Source organism: Denticeps clupeoides, chromosome 11, assembly GCF_900700375.1.
Source record: "Denticeps clupeoides chromosome 11, fDenClu1.1, whole genome shotgun sequence".
Taxonomy (NCBI): Eukaryota; Metazoa; Chordata; class Actinopteri; order Clupeiformes; family Denticipitidae; genus Denticeps; species Denticeps clupeoides.
This window is the reverse complement of record NC_041717.1, coordinates 8,519,722-8,540,416: the sequence shown is the minus strand read 5'-3', so window position 1 is coordinate 8,540,416 and position 20,695 is coordinate 8,519,722. Positions and strand designations below refer to the sequence as shown.

Here is a 20,695-nt window from a genome sequence, read left to right as displayed (position 1 = left end):
CGATCGGGACTCGCGATGATCCTGACGGGCGCCATCGCAGTCCTGACTCGGGTTCTCGGGTTGTGGGTCTAGTTGAGTGAGGTTGAGTCAGTTTTCAGCACTCGTCTATTTCTGTACTCGTCTAGGTTTTTATTTCCTTTTTTGCTACACGTTATATGCAGTGTACACCATGTTGTCTTGTAATAGTATATTTCTATGTTTTATTTGGACATGCTATGGTTCACGCTATTGGATTTCCTCAGGCTCTATATGCAACGTATTTGTTTCATAAATTATATATAAATGATTTTATTGGAAATTTCAGGTTTTCATGCACACGACAAAAAATCACTTTACGTGTAAATTGCATATATGGTGTATAAGATATAAATGTATGCATGTATAAAGCGACAGACGTGGACATTTCGAGGCATGGTGATATGTCTGCATGTACAGTGTGATGTTATGGAAGGATCGCCGGGCGCCGTGTCGCAGACTGCCTTCCACCCGCCCGCCCGCCCGCCCGCTGCGTAATGCGGTTCGGTACTGGAGATCAAAGCGACCATCTCTTTCAGATATTCTGATGTGAAGCTGGGTGAATCGGCCGTCGCAGCAGCAGTATTTACAGCGCGAGGTTAATTGAAGTTGGCTAATTGCCGACCTCCGTGTCTTTTTTTTTTTTTTTTTTTTTCTTGAAAACGCATCCTTAGCTGATCAGCGTCCTTAATAAATTTTACGCGGAAAGGTCATTTGGCTGATCATCTCCCCGGCTGTGAGCTGTCAGAGTTCCACTGCCATCTGGATTTATAGTCGGGGATGCGGAAACTTCTTCGGTGCCGTTTGTAGAAGAAAATGTTTAATAGCGACAAATGTGGATTTGCTGTGCGGTTTTAATGGTGAAGTATGAATTACGTTGACATTTGGAAAGCGCCAGTGCTCTCCATCTCCTCGGCTTGTCAAGTCATTGCTGAAAGACGGTAGAAATGTCACAGCGAATGCTGCTGTATCACCAGGAGATTTGTGGCCCGCCTGCACTTGGTTGTGAAGTTGATGGTCATTTTAAAACAAACAGCAGTGTGACTTTTTGTACGTTGACATGCGCTAAGCGCTGGACTTCTGTGTGTGTGTTCGCGTTTTTGTATTCACGCGTTTCCGTGTATGTATGTGGTCCCTTCGGGACTCAACACTGTGTTGGTGGGATTTGACCTCCACCCCCAAAAACGTTCCCTACCTCCATCCTTGCGTGGAAGCCGCCAGATTTCACAGCTGTTGCTAGCAGGCCTCAGTCGAGGCCTATGACCCCCCCCCCCCCCTCGCCGCTTTTTCCTCTCCGCAGCCCCCCAACCCCCATCTCTTTCCTCAGAGAGCCCTTGTGTGGCTCAGAGGAAGCTGAATCATAAAGCAGAGCTAATGAATAGAATGGGGAAGGAAAAGCTGGGGCCTGTTGACGGCTCTCCTGAGAGAAGTCCGGGCTGGGCAGCCTCGGGCTCGAATAGCAGACGTCCTCAAAGGTCAGGCTTCCTGCGGCGCGGTCCAAGGGCTTTTGGCTCCCAGCAATGTGGCTTGAATTTCCTCCGTTTTTGAAACGGTTATATTTCCCTGTTTCCTTTGGAAAACCTGGCCTTTGGTGTCCATTCTCTCCAGCAGCACGCTGTTTGGTCGCTCTTTTTAATTGCAGCCGGAATTTCTTACGTTTGACCCCTGTTCTGAGGAATTACGGTTGAAAATGTCACTTCTGATGTACCGTTTTGCCACTTGCTTCTGTCAGATGGATTTATTGTTGTAAATTATCCGGTCTTGCTGAGTCCCTGAGCGCAGAACATTTGGACAATAGTGGCAAAGATCAGAGACAGTTTGAAGAATGAAAAGGAATTTCATTTGACTAATTGTAATCAGTCGTTGTGAAACTCTGCAGCACAGCACACAGTGCACACAAAGAAATATGTCCTCTACTTTTAGCCCATCAGGGCTGTGTGGGGACAGTGCCCTGTCTCAGTGGCGGGATTCGATCTGGCAACCTTCTGATTATGGGTGCATTTTCTTACCCGCCTGGCCACCACTGCCCCAATGGATCAGGAAGAAAAGTGAAGCCAGATGCAGTGTCACATTCTGTCACTTTAGAAGAATAAAACAGGAATGTCCACTAGTTAATGACATCAAAAGTGTTTTAAAATATTCAATTTCTCCAGAATATTAAAATACTATGTTAATATTCTCAAACATGATAATTAGTATTTTAATAATTTAGTAATTAATATTTGGTCTTTTTTTGTATGTATATAATAGAGGTGTGTATTGGCAGTATGATACGTATCACGATACATGGGTCACAATACAATTACATCACGATATATTGTGATACCGTACATATTGCGATATTTTACAGTTCACTAAAAAGGAGAAAACAGAGCTGAAATTCAAGATGCTGTGATTGGTCATTCATGTTTTGTGATTTCATTCTGCCTGATATGCTGAGCAGTAATTCAAAGTACCCAGCTGTACGACCCCATCTACATAACTCCACATTCTTAGTTCTGATGCCTTCAGTGAGAATCTAAATGGTCATGAAAACAACACATTGAATGAGAAGGTGCGTCCAAACCTTTGGCCTGAATAACTGTACAAAAAAACAGACTAACGGGTAATGCTAATTACTGGTTACCAACATGGAACCTGAAACAAACAAGAGAAATAATGTATGTATTCATGGTCTTGGAGGTACAGGATGAACGTAGCTCAGCTCCTGAAGCTGGCGGCCTCCTTTAAAATGAATGACAGTCTTTAGGCCGGTCTCAGTGGACACTTTCTGAAGCCGCCGCGGCGATAGCCCAAGAGGCCGTGTAAGACGACAGGACTACTTCAGATATGGCAGATACGGGGGCCACGTCCGGCCATGCCAGGCAAGGAAGGGGGGTTGCGGGGAGGGTGCCGTCAGAAACGCCAAAGGGTCTGAAGTAGGTGCCAAGGCAGGCCATCTGTGTTCCCAGTGTCTTTGTGCACCATCGCATGAGTCACTGGCCTTGCTTTACATATGCTTTCTTTGTGCCGAGTGCAAAACAATAATGGCTGACAAGGACACGACTGAAACATATGCCGGCCTCCTCGCTCTCTTTTGTACCAGCGATGTGTGTACACAGCGCCATCCTGCCATAATTAGGCCGGTTCAGCGTCCATGCTGGACCCCCCCCCCCAACCAAGTTGGACTCCGCCAACATTTGCATGCACGGCCATTTCGATTACGAGTCTGCTGTTGCATGTAAGCGTCTCACGTAGTTCAGCACACGGAATTCCTACCATTCTCTGCTGTCTGGAACTTGGTTGGACATCGTATGGATGGCTACATGTTGTTGTTTGACTTAGTCTTGAACCTCTATGGAGTAAAATACATTCTTACCATCATCAGCATTTTACAAGTTTTGTGCAAACTGAGACAATTCGATTAAAATATTCCTGATAAAATGACATCAAACAGCATGGAGCAGGAAGTGTGGTGCCATGGCGCTTTATTGCACATCATAGTGTCAGCAGTGTATTTGCTCTCTAAGTGGAATGAAGAGGATTCATTTTGTTGGTAGTGTCTTAGGTGCCACAGTCCCAATTTATGTAGCTCATACCCTGGTGATGTCTGTTTATTTCTCATTAAAACTTTTGCATTTGCGTTTCTGAGCTTGTACCATTAATATTCTGACAAAGGCCCTTCTTTTTTATTCCGGGTTTGAGCTGGAGTGATGCCCCCAGCATGCGCCTACACGCTCGTCCTGATGTCAGTGGGATTCCAGAAAGGATTTTGGGTCATTAGTGGTCCTTGCCTCAGCCCTCTGACAGCTCTGTTGCCTCGCGGCCCTCCTCCACTCAGGAAGAGGCTTTCGGGTGGTACAACAGTGCCCCCCAATGTTTCCTTCCTCCAGACCACAGCCAGAGCTGCATCCTCAGCCAGGTCTGGGTGGAGGTGCTGCAGAAGGGCAGCGGCTCTCTTGTTTTTGGGGGGTTTGTGGGAGGGGCTGTAGTTTCTTAACCCGCTGCAGCGCATTGGTAACCATGTCAGCTTCGTGGTGGGGTGGAGAGAAAATGTGAGAATAAATGTATGATGGAGCTCTGCTCCCACTCCCTTCTTTTCTTCACCGTCTCATTGTCTTTTCTTCTCTTGATTCTGCAGGTATCTGATGTTGGATCAGAGAAACTCTTCTCCCCAAACAGAGCTAAAGGTAAGAGTCTTTTGTGTTCGTTATCGTCTTCATGTATGGTTGCCGCCCATCTTTTGGTCATACATTAATGTTCACGTTGTGGTTCGTCATAGTTGTTTAGTGGCAATAATTTCATTGTTTCACCGCAGAATTTATGATGCAGGGGTTTTAAAAGCCAGCAGACAGCAGAACAAAAAAGAATGTAATACATGCAGTCTTACAGACATGATCAGCAGCTCCTCTGAGACACCATATAGTGGCCTATTCAGAGCAGAAATAACTAGAGGCTATGCATTTTTTTCCTCTTTTGGACGGGGTTTTTGGTCATACCGACCCATGGCATTAGCTTCTTTTCCACTTCTTGGCTCATTAAAGCTCTTTTTGAAACCCTCAGCCACATGCTTCCTGTGCGGCTGCCACAAATGGGAAATTCACCCCAGGCCATACAAGAGCTCTGACAGCAGGGCTGGCGCTAATGGCTGCCAGAGGGAGGGGTCCTGGCCTTTCCCTCTCTTGGCTCAAACCCGGGTCACGGGTTATGGACGGGGGGGGGATTTGCACCTGTACACCGATGCTGCTCTCCACGGCTGAAGCAGGGTGGGCTTTTCACACGCCTCCGCCATCAACCCTGTGGACAGCAGCCCAGGGCCTTTTATATATTCAGCACAAGGGCGCATTTTCCAAGTGGAGGGCTTGTCCACTGTCCGTCGTGGAATAGCAGGATCTGCGATGCCCTTGAATGAAGCGGGGAGACATAAACAGCAGTCAAAAGATTTTTGAAACGCTCCGTCATTTCCGCGGTAATGCAATTTTTGGAAACCACGTGGACATCACATGTCCTGTTTTATTGGTCTTTACTGCTTGACCGTCCACTGCATCGCTGATGCCTGCTCCCTGCGCAGGGCTGGTCTTTTTACGCGAAGTTCGTCTTGTTAGGTGGGCCGTCAGAATTCCCGATTATGCATTTTGTGTGTGCGTTTCAAATACAATATGTTGAAAGATATTTATATCCAAGGTCGGGATCATGAGAATATTTACTCTGCAATGAGTGAGAGAGAGAGAGAGAGAGAGAGAGAGCAGTGAAAAATCGGTTTGCGGTGTTCAAACTCCAGACATTTAAATGCAAGAAGAAAGACTTTTAAAAGCCTCCCTCGTTTCACTGTTCCGGGACTGGCGTGGTCCTGCTGAGACTGTTTGTTGTTGTAAATCCCCCTCCCTAGTCAGATCTCTAGGGGAAAAGGATGGGGGGGGGTGGACTGTGTCAGTGGGCAAACAAATCATCCAAAAATCCTGCTAATGTGACCAGCCCATGCACACAAGGCTCAGGGATTAGGCTCAGAGAATTACATCCAGGGAATCCCATCAGCACCCTTCGCCTGGATTTTATTTCTCCTGCACAAGGGATCACCGGAGCAGCGTGGAGGAACCATTAGAATCGGGCCAGATTAGGATTAGAGAGATGAAAAAGAAAAAAAAACATGTAAAAAAAAATGTAAAGAATAAGCGAGAGACGTTTCTTAGAAGATCAGATGGTTCAGCACCGAGGTTGTTGTTGTGCTAGCTGTTCCAGTTGCTAGCTGGTGACATGAGTGCTGTTGTGGCTGGTATTTCTGTGGCGTGTGTGTGTGTGTGCGCATGTCTCGCAGGTTTGTAGTTGGAATGCGGTGCTGCCTACGGCTGTTTTCCCTTGTTTTAATGGCCGGCGTATGTGTCCCATTACCAGTCGGCTTGCCGTTCCTCAGGGACCAATCTAAAGCCCCCTGTTTTTCTGAGCCTCGCCGGGCTGCCGGGAGAGCGGAGACTCGGCCGCCAGGCGCGTCCCGTTCTGCGGCGTGAATAAGGGATGGACACAATGCGGCGCTTGTGCGAAGTGTGGCGTGGCGCTGCGGCGCAGAATGGGCTCCGTTGTTCGCGAGCCGCTAATGCGCACGGCGCGTCGGGAACGCGACATGGCGACGACTCGCTCTGCCAAACGCGCCGGCGGCCGGTTAGGAAACATCTGAGGCGACTGCAGCCTCCGACACGCCCATTTTTGTAGGGTTCACGAGGCAAACCCGGGGCATCCTGGGATAGGAGGGAAAGACTGCAGAAGCCCCATTTCTGAAGTGGATTTCTGCCCTTGTAATCCTGATTAATTTTGACCCGTTGTGCTCATTTTAAGCGGCGCATTACAGTAAGCGTGAACGCGGCGAGCTGCGGGCGAAACCGGGAGCTTAGCGGCTTTGGGAGGCTTAGCAGCAGATGGCATTTTAAGCCGGACTTAATAAATTGTTTCCATTAAACTTACCGGCCCACACATACTGGATTAGACTGGGCGGAACAAAGGAAAGGAGGAGTGTGAGAAGAAGAGGCGATGGGGGGGGGGGGGTAAAAACCACAACCCCCACCAAACGGAAATAACGTTACTGTCTACTGTTTTCGCCGGAATTATTATTGTTTGTATTATTTTTGATACATAACGTGCGTCAGTCGGCACACTGTACCGCGGGGGGGTGGGGGTGGGGGGGTGTTGTCATCTCGGGCCGCGTGTCAATCCGGTTTCCGCCGCGCCATTGTCAGGCCGCAATCCCTTCGAGGACGCGGGCCAAATCCACCCTCTCCCCCGATGAGCTGGCGGCGGCGGCGGCGGCGGCTTAAGCTCTCATTATGTGCGCCGCGGCTCAGGCTCTCCGCGTCCGGCCGCTAATCACGCGCTCTGTCTGCAGCCCCACGATTCGGTGGGCGCCGAGTGGCCTTTGTTCTGCCGCCGCTGTTTGCTGCGTGTCATTTATAAAAATGCTGGTGGCCGGTAGTCGGGCTCCACCGCGCTCGGCGCTGGAGAATATCACGTTGGGCCCGACCTCCTGCGCGGGTCGCTGGGATGCTTCACCGCACGGCTCGGGACCTTTTGCCCATTAAATAATGAATAGAGGTTGACCTTTGACCGGCTAATCAGCTTTGGCATCATTGAATCGCAGGGAGCGGCGAGGGGGCGACGCGAAGCCAGGCCGGAGGGGGGTTTATTTTACAGATTAGGGCCCTGAATTAAAGACACCCGTTATTTGGGAGGCGCCTAAGCCCGGTAAAGCTCACCGCAGCCCCCACTTTGATTTGTTTGAGGAGGCGCAGCCGGCACATGCTCGGTGGAAATGCCTCTTTTATCAGGACTGATGGCGCTGTATTGACAGAGCACTCATTGCGGTACGAGCGGGGACTGTCATTTGGCTCGCGTGACAGCCATTAATGTGTGTGGGAGGGCGGGGCCTGAGCTCGCGGGGTGCTCTTGTCAGGTCTGCGCCGAGGATTGCTCGTCTTATTGATTTCATTCGAATTTCTTTCGACAGTCACAAATCCTCCCGAAGCGCAGCTCCCATAATTCATTTCACCTGGGCCAGCTGCGCTATGCAATCTGAACAAACAAAGGCTTTAAATTCGCAGCCCCTCCGCTACTACCGCCGTACCTGTCGTGTGGTAGCCACGAGGCCGTCTACGTGGTTGTATTTCCGTCTTATTCGCATCACCGTCCCGTTCGTTCAGCCCGTCGTGCAACAGAGATGCAGGCGGCAGCAGCGCGAATACAGAAATAAGACGCACGTTTAATTATTTATGGAGCCATTACTGACAGAGATGGCCCGTTCTGATTTAAGGCAGGAAGCTGGCTTGAGGGGAGAGGAAAAGGCAATTACGGAAGCGCGAGGCGTCGCCTCCACAACCGCCGTCCATCTCCCCCGCTCAGGATGAGCCGGGATAACTAGATTATTCCATAAATTATTTTTTAATTCTCCTCCAATATTTATGGCGTTTTAAATTACAATAACGTTGTCACTTTCTATTTATAGGGAGAGGCTAGCCCGCCTGCCGGAGAGAGTGGGTGCGGTGTTGTGGCATCTCGCGGGGCGACAGGGAGGATTTGTGGGGCTTACGTTGCACTCATGGCAAGGGCATCCGATTGCAGCGCCACTGCGATTTATGTGTTTATTACAAATTCACAAAATGTATATTTATGTGTTGCTTTTGTCAAACATGGCAATTAGCGAAGAGCCCGGAGGGGCTGCCGCCTGCCCCCCGTCCTGTAGCTCCGGGATCGCACATTAAATATTTAGATTGTTTTAGTGTAGAATTGCAGACGTTAAGTGAGGGTTTCGGTGAGCATGGTTGGCTTGGTTAGGCTTTCGTGGATGGCAAGGCTCCCAGTATCGCCTTGGCTCCCTAAAGAAAACGGCGGCCATGTTACCGGGTTGACTTCTGTTGGCCCTGTGTTCGACACCACTGTTCTCTGGTACTGTCATTAAATATGCAGGCATTGAAGAACAGTTCATAGCAATTAATGGTGATGGCTGCTTTTAAAGGTTTCAGAAGGTTCAGTAGTACTGGCTCCCCAAATGTAATTTTGTCGCTTATTTCCCACACGAATTCAGTAGAAACAAACGAATGATTATGCAAAAACTAAGTATACATGATATAATGCATCTGTTGTTCCTTCACAATTTCCATAGTGGCGTTGGCTTTACATTTACAGTCTATACAAAAATCTCAATCAGAATAATTCATAATAATACGTATTTAATACACAAGGAATTTAGTTCTGGTCAGTGGCTCTACAACATATTTGTAATCTGCCTCTTCTCTGGGAAATATAGTATTTTGGGTCCAATAGTGAAAATGAAATTTTCAGCCCATCACCGTTTGTCTTGTAGGTCTGGATAGAAGGTGGCGATAAACTGTTCAGTTTTCTACCCTTTTTCTTCATTAACCCGCCTTGTGATTCCATTCACCTCAGCACCTCTCATGTGCGAACATGTTGCCGCGCCGGCGCAACAAATCATAAACCAGAGGCGATATTCCCCAGAGACGCGACCCCGAGGTGACACTCTCCCCACCCGGCATGACTTTTCTACTTTTGGTGATATCAGGGCGGATGAGCAGTTTTGAAAGCAGCCATTTACCAGTGATCAGAGTTAATGGGTGTTGTTCCCCCTCCTTTTATCCAGATTGTCTTCGTCTCCCTCGTCTTTGAAAGAGCAGAGGCATCAGAGATAACCTCTACATACTCAACGTACCCTCCTACACTTTAGGGCCAGGCTCTCAAAATAATTCATCTACCCAACGCCAGAATGGTGTGTTGTTGTCTTCCACGTCTTCTTCTTTATCAGCGTTGTCTGGGGTCGTGAGACTCAAAGGTCAGTTTCATGAAGGAAATCCCAGTCTTGCTTCTTCGAGTTTCAGCTTTTTGAATGTAGAGGCGATGTGTTTTTTTGTTTTTGCAGAGGAGGCTCTTATGTTCGGTGGTAAAGCCAGATGGTGAACAATCGTGGCCAAACATGCAGCTTGGACCGGGTTCAGTCGCTGGCAGGCGAGACGCGGCAGCCTAGACGGGTCTTGCAAACATGCTTGTAATGGCCCCGACATTTTGGGAGGCGCTTCACATAGGCGTCGCTCCGCGAAGTTGCTTGCCAAGTGCGAGGCAGAGATTAGCATTCTAAGGCTGCGAATAACACGCCGCCGCATCTCAGCAGTCCTCGTAATTAAACTCCACTCAATTAAAACCCACGGCGCTGCGCTAAAATCTAATTTGAGGACCTCGTGGCGCAACATAGAGATGCTCGCACGCCGTACAGTTAGTTTATTAACGCCGCGTGTCCATTGATTACCCGCTTTGGGGATTGGTGGGCGTGGCATGGCGTGGCGTGGCGTGCCGTGGGTAGCAGTGTGCTGTTGTAATCCTGCGCCTTTAGTCGTGTTTGGGGGAGCCACTTCAGTTATGCAAATGCCGCTTCAGGTTTCTTCACGGTGACGGGTTGCTCAGCCAGTACGCAAATTCACCTTCCCCCCAAATTTGTATACAAATTCAAATGAGCGACGTCCCTAATAAAACGGCGCGCGGTGGCGTAGGAGGGCGCCAGCTGCTCTAGAACATCCGTTTGTTGCTGCATGCCTGCACGTGCTTTTTTTCACCAGGTTCCTCCAGGGTTCCGTCCGTGTAATTGGTGGCTGCATGTCTCTCCAGTTGGAAAAGGTGCTCATTTTAGCGGTTGAAGAACTGCGTATTGCGATGTTTTAGAGCCACAGCTTCAGTTTGGGCGCCATGTTTAGCTACAAGACGAGAATTAGCACGGCCAGACACGGGCCGGCATTTGGAAGAGGGGCGGGAGGGGGAGGCGGTGGAAAGAGAGCGAATCTCCGTGTGGTCCTCGGTTAATCAAACGGTCATCTGTTTGGGTGTTGTTTTTGGCTACCGGCGTAGTCCCCACGCTGTGCTGAGGACATGGCTCTTAATGCCGCCCACTCCGGTGCCTCATCCAGCTCCGGGATCAGACCAGAGAGGCGGTTGTTCTAGTGCGGTGAGGGGGGGGGTGTTCTGCAGAGGGCCCTGATGTCGTGCCCAGTAGTGTTTGCTTTCGGTGGACTCGGCCCAAACACGGAGGCCTGGAGTGCGGTCCTGCCGAGGGAGATTTGTGGCCCATCAGACCCCATCCCTCAAATACGCAGTGGGAATCCGCAGTGGAATTTTATTTAATGGAAATCGTTCCACCCTGTACTTAGGCTAGAAGCATGTTATTAAAGAACCTCAGAAATGAGAAATAGCTTGTGGTGCTCAGAGTCTCCAGTGGAGTCGTTCTTCTTGGCTCAATATCTCTACATCTTTAGCCTACATATTACAGACTAATAACTTACATCCAGTCACATTCTGTTCTTCCCGGATGAGACCGGCTGTCTCTGGGCTGCGGCCTGGAGCGTGATTGATGCAGCAAATGAAGACAGTGCTGGAGAACCCTGGAGATCCCATCAGTACCCGTACTCTGCATGAGCTGCCAAGGCCTACAATGGTGTGAAGATAATACTGCAGCAGGTGCAGTCGGAAGTGAAGTATAGTGGACCAGTTCCTCTGTGAAAATGGACCATCTGTGTCTCCCTCTCAGGATCACTCTCCAAGTGTGACACTCGTAACAAGAATATTTACACACAATCAGGCCAGGCAGGGGATGCAGTGGTCCTAAACTAATCCATTCTGGGGGACACGGTCGTGCTAAATTAGACTTTGATGTCTCTCAGCACACCTCGTATACTAACAGGCCTTGTTCTCCGAGACCTATGGTGACCATACATCCCCAGTGTGAAGATGCTTGGTGCCGTTAATGCAATGAAGTGCTCTGTAATGGCAGCGTTTTCAGTTCTTGTAGCGATACTGCATTGTTTACCATCCCATCCCAGGCCCTTTAACCAGTGACCTCATGTGTTCCCAAAGCCTACAAACTACAAGATTAAAATGTTGAGCCATCTTCCATTTTTGTGGAACATTTTTGTTGTAACAATGTTTCATGTGTAATTTTATGTATCATTAACAATCAAAATTGTTGGTGTGTTACAGTGAATAATATTCCTTCAGTAGACTGAAATGACATAAGGTTGTAATGTTCAAAGATCATCCCCTACTGTGGATTAAGCAGTGAGTGCAGAAAATTGCAAAGGCAGCGGTGTCATATACAGACTGACTGCCCTACTGCGGCGTCCACTGAAGTGGAATAAAAACGCTTAGATCAGAAAGTAGGAGAAACAAACAATTGTTTACTACAATTGACCTAGACCTTGGGGGATTGTGTGTGTGTGTGTGTGTGTGTGTGTGTGTGTGTGTGTGTGTTGCGATGTTTTGTACGGACATGTTTAGCATCAGATCCAAACCTTGCCTCCCAGCTCCTCCCCAGGTCAGGAAAAGTGCTTCACCTACATCGGTATTTGCGACATGACAGGACGACCTCTGCCCTCTCTCCCCTCATCCCAGAATTATTAGATGTCATCCCTCCAGCCCCGTTATCCCATTCACTCTTCAGCATTGGCCGCCTAATATCATGTTTCATTAAAAACACTTCGGTTTTGACACTTTATTAATGATCTAATAAACGAATAATTATGTAGAATTCAAAGCCAAGGGTAGCAGTGAAGCATGGAACTATACCCAGAAACCCAGAATATATATTGAGAGCTGTTTTTGATTTAAGCTAAATGTGCTAATAGCACTAAAGAGACTTAGCACACAGTGGCGTAGCTGGTTTACCTGCTGTACCTATTCTTTTTACCCTACACTTTCCGCACGGCTTGACATATGGCCTGCCTTGGTGGGGTCTACGGGTTCAAAATGTTTATTATTCTAAGTCCAAAAATCGACCTTTTGAGATATGGCTCAACGGAACATGCACCATTTTAAAAAGAAAAAAATGTCAATTTATTATTATAGTATGTTTTTTGGCACTTAATGTGGGTCGTACCAGAGTGCACACACAATGGCAAGCTATATATCAAAAATTAGTACCCTATTGTGTTGGGTGTGCCATTACTTTTATAAGCGATCCGAATAGGGGTGGCCGAGCAATTTCACTCAAACACCAGCACTTATTTAATCTTTTCCACACTACCTGCATTCCAAATACTGTAAATACTGCTTAACCTTTTAATATCTAATATTTGAATCTTTAGTGTTTATTAGGCCCTTTAACCAAATGCAAAAAACTAAAATAATTTGCAAGTCTGTTTTTTAATCATATTTGATACTTCAGGCAATAACAAACACCATCATGCTCTGCATTGGGAGTCCAGTTCCTATCTTCCACTTCGTTATCTGTCTCTACAAGGCCCTCTATGTCACTTGCCATACAAGCAAGTGAACTTCTATTTATTTTTATCTATATATTAGCCATCGCATTGATATTTATGAATTGTTATGTATATCACATTTAAATCTGTAAATTGTGTAATTGATTAATGAAACCACTGTATTGGGGACTATGGAAGGCAAATGTATTAAACATCCTAGAAAAAAAAGGCACAGCATAAAAGGGTTTGATAGCTCAGTATTTTAGACAAAAAGTACCACTTACAGACGCCCCTGCATGGGTTACATTTTGGACAGTTGTCCGCATCATTGTCTACTGAGGTCTATCCCAGCAAGCATCCCACAAGTAAACCTGAATTTATTTGACCATTCACATGCCTGGAACTCGTAATTATGTATATATTTACAGGTCTTGTCCATTCCTGTAGAGAGAATGTTAAATGGGCAATAAGCTGCATCTTCTGCCACTCGTCCATCATTTGAATGCCTAAACGTTATGTTAATGTCAGGCCAGTGCAGCGTAGAGTAGGTATATCCCATTGCATCATGTAACTGTCATGCGAATGAGTGACTGGTGGATGTGTGGGACTTTGCCACCCTCAACTACACCCAACACAGCATTTCAGAGCTCCACAGCTTTATTATCTGCTCTTTTTGTTTGTCTGGTATTCTTTCTCGATACTATCGTCTTGGCCAAAACCATAAGTCTTTTTCATCATGTGAGTAGAGGGGAATGTTATCTGGAAGGAAAGCAGGAAAAAAACAACACACATTTTATTGCTTTTTGTGTCCCTTGTTAGAGTGCCGTGCACTGTTGACATCTGTGAAGAATTTCCACGGCGAGGAAGAACGCATTTATGAGAACGAGGCTGTTAACAGGCTCAACGCACGCAGTTGTACGAGGAACACTTTGATCCAGAGCGTTCAAAATAAGAGCAACTAGTTGCACTGATCTGATAAGATTGTGCAGACGTAGATTAATTACTGTGATAAGCATGTGATAAGCCCTTGTGCCGAAATTATACAAAATGAACAGCAACTTTTTAACTTCTGCCAGTTATCTGAATCTTTTTGCTTAATAGCCTATTACTCTGTGTTTTAATATTCATGTTCCGTGCCTTTTGTCTGAATAAATACCGTTAAATGATGTCTGTGTGGGGTGCAGCCTGGATTTAGTGTCTGATTTGTTCTTGTGAGGTGAACAGTAAAAGCTGTTGAGCCCTGATCTGTATTGAAAGTGAGGAGCCCGAGAGAGAGGAAGCCACCAGAATGAGCTGAAACCCATTTATAATGCGGACGCTGACGTCAAAACAGTAACGGATATGTGACCGACAGACGTAAGCCTCACTTTTTGGGGGGAGGGAATTGGTGATTCGGTGTGCTAAATGGGCGAGAACAACATGGGGGCTCTTAGGTCTGCTGAATGATGTGCATTCAGCCATTTCCTGCCATTTGAGAGGCTGCTGGGTAGTTGCTGATAGATGATCATATATCCACTTACGGTCCTTTGCTCTCAGTGCAGGTCCATGCTTGAAATGGCATGTAAGTAAATCTATTTTAAACTGGAAAAGAATATATGGAATTGAATTACACACTTTTTCCAATCTGAAAAAAAAGGCCCAGAGAAGGAATCGTGCGTTTCGGTAATTTTTTGTCTTGCCCATACCTACATCGTAGACCACTACAAAATCAAACATTTCTGTCTCAAAATATGTCTGAAAACGGTATTTGATCAATTTATTGTGATAAATTTGCACACTAGACAAGACCAGTGCAAATATGGTTTTGTAGCGTATAGCCTAATGCTTTATTTGCCCTACCTTAACTAAACGGACATTTTATTTCATCATAGACGCAACATAACAACAACAGACTATAACTGTAGGCACATAACAGGATTCTGTCTGAACCGCAACACAAGAACATTCGAATCCCAATAAGTTTTTTTTAAAAAAAAAAAAATATATATATATATATATATATATATATATATATATATATATATATATATATATATATATATATATATATATATATATATATATATATATATATCCCCCCCCCATACAGCCATAGTATACAGTACATACATATACGCACTTCTCTTTTTCCCTTCTTCGTGCATGTTTTTTTCCCCCTTTATTCAAAAGCTTGTAAATCTTAGTGAAAGCAGCTGGCAGGCCGAATGCGGGATGCCTTCCTGCAGAGCAACAAAGGCGCATTGTTGAAATTGTAAGGGCATTATGCAGCCGAATAAAGCCAGCGTGCCGCTGTAAGAACCACGGGCCGCGTAGAGCGCGCCGATGCCCCGTCGGGCGACGCCAAGCGGGTCCTGAAGGTATCTTTTTGCCGGAGCGATCCCAGGCGCCCGCCGTCCGCCGCGCCTCGACGGCAAACAAGAGCAGCCGGCTTTATTAGATGTGGCAGCCGTTGTCTCCAGTCATCTAGATAATTGCGGCGCTACGTCCTCTCCCATAATCAATGGAGACAGCTGCCGCCGCGGCGCTCCAGTCCGGCGGGCGAGCGATTCGCGCTAATTAATGGAATGATAAGGCTTTTGTGTGGCACGCTACACAGATTATTTCTCCGGAATCCCCCCCCCCCCCCACCCCTCTTCTACCGAGTCAAGTTCAACACATGTCTTTTGCCAGAGTATGTCTTAGAGTCTCCAGGGACATTTTGGGCAAGGGTCAACACCGCTGGTGTAAAACTGCCACATTCCAGGTTTTACGGTGGCCCCGGTGTCAGAGGAGCCGTTAGCCTTCGGCTCACGGCTGGACCCTGGAAAGCGCTGAGATGTCCAGATTTTGCCGCAGCAACGCTCCATGACAGTGACCCCGAGCGGCAGCAGGGCTCCAGACGAAGCGGGGCTTCCTGGCGTTGCCAAAGCGCGTGGCTGCTCTCCAACCGCGGCGGCGAGGCCGGCGCGCGGCCCGCCGGCAGCCGCTTTGTGTTGGAGGAGAAGACGCACCGACCACCGGGACCCGCAGCGGCTCCGTCCAGATTAGCACAGTCAGCAGGGACACGAGCACTTAAGCCCGCCGATCTGAATCTACACCCCCGTCCGTCAACAGTCACATGTGCCACGCAAGAGGGTGGCATATGCCGGCGGTGCCATATGGCCGCGGTTCTTGAATGGCGTCCCAGCATGAGGCAACACTTATTCATGGCAGGCGGGCCTGCCAGCCCTCAGAAATGAACATTAGGTGTTCACAATTTATGTGCCGGCTTTGACAGCGAACGTGTTACAGCTTAACACCCTTTGCATTCTGTTGCCATGCAGTCCTTTTGTCAGCTGCGGTGGAAATAACTAATTGAAACACGCCAGCTGTCTCCACTTTGCCGACAACCTCCTGGCTGCCGCATCCTCTTTCGGCTCCCTCGTTCCAGGCTGATGTGAAAAGGCGGTGGCTCAAAAAGCGCTCCTGAAAGGCGAAATTTCAAGCGCTCACGGCGACGTTGAAGGAAGGGGGGGGGGGGGGGCGCGAGCTCCGATTAAACTTTGATTCGGCAATTAGCGCGGCAGTCTGCGGCCGGCGAACACCGGCGTTCATCATCTCCCGAAACGCGTGGTCTTTCACAACCTCGCCGCTTTTTTGTGGTTATGAAGTGTTGATTTTCAGGCCTGTGATTTGTAGGTTGCAAATGTCTGTTTTCGTCTTGTGCAAAGGGGGAGGCGCCCAGTCGTAAATTCCGCGTTGGCACGGCGACGCGGCGGTGGGAAAAGTAAAAACACACAACCTTGCAAGCCCAAGCGGCAAGGACGGGAGGGTTTTCCCAGCAGACGAAGCTCTCTGGCGTCGTCTTCATCAGAGAACCGCTTTTTATTGGCTGCTAGTGGCCCAATGACAGCCAGGTGGGCAACAGGACCAGAAGTCCCAGGTTCAAACCCCGTCACTACCATCGTGTCCCTGGGCAAGACGCTTAACCCTGAGTGTCCTCGTAACCACTAATTGTAAGTAGTAGTAGTAAGTAGTGGTAGTAGCCTAGTGGCTACTACTCGCCTATGAACCAGAAGACCCGGGTTCAAATCCCACTTACTACCATTGTGTCCCTGAGCAAGACACTTAACCCTGAGTTGCTCCAGGGAGACTGTCCCTGTAACTACTGATTGTAAGTCGCTCTGGATAAGGGCGTCTGATAAATGCTGTAAATGTAAATCTCATTCACGCGCCGGCAACCGTAAATTTTTATTCATTTATTTATTTTGCTTTTTTTTTTTTTTTTTTTTTTTTGTCCGGTGAACTCCTCTGTTTGTGCTCTGGCAGCGGGGCTGATGTGAACGAACCGCAGCGTTTGCCTTGTAAATGAGAACGCCCAGCGGCTGCCTTCATTTTTAACCCCCCCTTTCGCTTCCTCTGCACAGCAGGCAGCAGTAGCCCTTGGTCACTGCGGTAATTTGCATACTCCGATATCTAATCTTAAAACTTCATTTGCATGCAATTTTTCCCCCCCTCTTTTTTTTTTCATGGGCGGTTTTCGGTGGCAGTCGGGTAAATCATACACTCGCGCGCATTTGCATGAGCAGGCATTAAACGAGCCCACAGATCATGCTGTCTGACAGCGGAGGGAGAGGGGAAGATAATCTTGTAACCGGAGGGATGCAGGCCCCCTTGCAAATGGAAACATTTAACGCACCTTCGGCAAGCCGGGAACAGTGTGGCCAGGATGCATGCAAAGCAGTGTTTGGATTGATTGCTGTTCAAATGAAATATTAAAAAGGTGCAGCGGCCGGCAGCCTCTCCCAGCGCCGAAAGGCTGTGAAGATAAATTAGGCTGCGGAGAGGTGGGCCGCCACGGCGCTGGCAGCGCAAACCATCTGCCAGCTCTTTCATCACGGCGCCGGACCCAGGGAGCGTGCCAGCCCTCCAGATGTTCCAGCCGGATGGTTCTCGTCACCTCAGGCAGGGGTCAGATGTGAAGGGTATTGGAGTGGGACAGCTGTGGGAGATCACGGCGGTCCCTTCTGGAAACATCCGTCACGCGGGTAGCCAGGAAAGGCTGTTGTCGGAGTGGTGCCCCCCCCCCCCCCGCCTCGCGCACAAAAATCACGCCGGGAACACGCCGTGGCCCACAAATGAAGAACGGAGTGGGGAAGGACAAGAAAAACAAAAAATCAATAGTCAAGTGAAGTGTGAGCTGATGAACAGTGATGCCAACACGCCTTAAGGAGTGTTTTCCTCTCCCACTATCAGGGGGACAAGTAAACCATTGTAGCGTCTCCAGATTTTTTTCTTCTGCATTTTGCCGTTTTTTTTACACCCTTTTCACCAAAAAAATCTCATTAGTTTAATAAAAAATACCCCTGTAGTACAGAATTACTGGTATTAGTTGGTCTGGGTAAGGGCGTCTGCCAAATGCTGTAGATGTACAGATACAGATGGACCAACTAACCACCCACCCAACAATCGTGCACAAACATGGGAGAAGCCCAAAGAGATAAATCACGCCTGGCGTGCACCCTACTTCCTCATTCGGGAAGATTTACACACACAACCTCGCAAGTGTAGCTCATTTACTCGTTTCTCTCCCTCCATTTCCATTGCTTGTCTATGTTGGTGTCGGCAGACGCTGAAGAAATTAGCAAAATTTACCAAGAGCATTTGATGGGTCACCTAGTGAATGTGTACCATGTTCACATGTCCTAAGGCGCTATGTCACATATAGCACCAGGAAATCGTGATATGAGGTATTTATATCCAGACTTCTAAATGGTTCTAGAAATGTGTCAAACGGAACATAAACATCACATTCGGAGTCATTTTCTGGGTCTGGGTCATGCATCGTGACAGCGCGCTGATCTCTTTGGAATGTTATATTATATGCATGTTGTCCCCGCTTATGAAAATGCAGCTACCTTGTGGTTATATTCCTACCAATTTAGCCGCAGTCTGTGGCCACTCCGAGCACTTTCTGACAGCACAGCCTTCCTAATACAGCTTCATTTACGAGTGTCTTCTTGTCACTTTAAATTGCTACCATGAGGGGAAAAAACAGCTTGTAGCCCAGCAGTGTCCATCATTGGCATTACCGCTGGTAAGTCTATCCTGGCCACAAATTGTCAGTTTTTTGGACGCTTAGAAAGAAGTTTTCTCTGTCACACAGTTCACGCTAACTTTGGAAATTGTCAAACCGTCAGATTAATCACGCGGGTCTGCGACGCCAATTTGCTCGAAATGCCACCCAATTTGACGGCGCACGTAGCGGCTGCAATTTATTGGTGCGTTCTGAAAGCAGATGCCCTGCCGTTGGGTGGGTTATCACAGTCACGCTGTGAATATTTACTCACTAATGGTGGGAGAATTTGAACGGGTCCGCTCTGACATAACTCGACGTGCTGGGATTCCATTTCCTCCCAGCCCCCCCGACACGCGCGTGCTCCTATTTTAATGCACCGTGCCGACCTGACACTCATTTCCACTATTGTCGTGCCGTCTAGCCGAATTCTGGAAGTTATTGGAATTGTGTTGCGCTCCCCTCTGTGCCAATTAGGGTCAGATTCCAATCAATCACAGTGGCCCTCGTTACAAACTGTGGGAAGGCTCGTGTGTGGGCGCCCCCGCGACCGCCGGAACGTTTTAATGAGAATGAGGCCTCGGCCAATGGCTCTCCGCTCCCTGGCACCATTACATCCCATTAGAATCATCATTAAGATAACCCACAGCTCATTGTGCCCTAAGTATCATAGCCTTAGTCGTCCAATGGCTGGACTCCAACTAACGTCTCACAGCACATTGTGTTCAGAAGCCAGGTTGCCAAGGCAACGTCAGGGATGGGTGACATTTAGAAAGAGAATATATTTTTTTTGTTCCACTATTCCTTCATGACTTGAATCCATTACATTCATGGCACCTTCTGTGTTTATTTTTTTATTCTCTGCCTAAATGCACGGGCAAGGCGCACTTAAAACCTCAGATCTGTGTTTTATCTCCCATTTATTGGTGTTAGAACGCTCGAAAGATTAAGCGGGGTCTATTAAGCCCTGGGTATTCCATTAAGAGGTCCACGCCCGCCTCTGTGCGCCTGCCGGCTGCTGGGGGGGAGAGGGGACTATAATTTGAGACTCGGCAGAGCCGGGCCATCAGAGGCTTTTTAATTGAGGTTGTAATAAGCCGTCTGGAATTCAGGTTGCACTAAGTGCAGATTATGGGGTGCTGAATGAGACATTCCTTCAGCTCCTCTCACCCTCTTTGTCTGTCTTTCACACTCTGCGTCTCTTGGTGCTTCTCTGGTTTCTGTTCTTCACACTACTTGTTGCCAGTTTTTTTTTTTAAATCACCCCTTTTTTTTGCTAGTATTATTATTATTATGCCTAAATAAGGGGATTTTGACTTACAGTGGTAATGTATTGAATCATTTACATAAGGGATGTGCTACACAGACAAATGTATTATATTATCTGATATAAGCTATAGTCTCTTTGTTACAGTGTCACTTTTTCTTCCAAAGAATGTTCCTCATCCCCTTGTTAGCAGTAATCTTTTCAGATTAATCTCCCTCCGCATCAGAACCTCATGCCAGGCGAGCTGAAAAGGCGTCTCAATGAGGGTTTTAAAAGCTATTTGGGAAGTCAGATGAATTTCGGAGCGAAGGAAGTGCGTCCTCGGTTCAAAGTGCTTGGCTGCAGCTCAGAAATCCCTTGAAAGATCTGGCAAGGGGGGTGAGCTCTAAAAATAAAAAATAAATACATAAATGCCATGATAAGGGGGCCGTGATCTCTTTTCATAGCACAATCGAAACATAATTATTTCATGCCAGATTGTGTGCTCAGCAAAGCCCTGAATAGGCACAGCATTTAACTTTAATTAGGTGTGATTTATTCATACTGACTGGATCACTCACAGAAATTGGATCATCTGATTATAGTCAAGCATGAAAATGACCTGATTAAACACTTCATAAAACCTAGGGGAGAAATTTTGGGGGAAAAGGAGCCCTGGGTGGA

The 20,695-nt window shown here is 47.6% G+C and overlaps 1 protein-coding gene across 9 annotated transcripts in view; it reads left to right on the top strand.

Moving 5' to 3' along the window:
- Positions 1-20,695, top strand: part of fbrsl1 (fibrosin-like 1) — a 239,931-nt gene that overhangs the window by 205,327 nt on the left and 13,909 nt on the right. For all 9 annotated transcript variants that reach the window (XM_028995353.1, XM_028995358.1, XM_028995352.1 and 6 more), the window contains one exon: positions 4,136-4,184. In XM_028995353.1, coding sequence (XP_028851186.1) covers positions 4,136-4,184 — 49 coding nt within the window. The remainder of the gene's footprint in view (positions 1-4,135; positions 4,185-20,695) is intronic.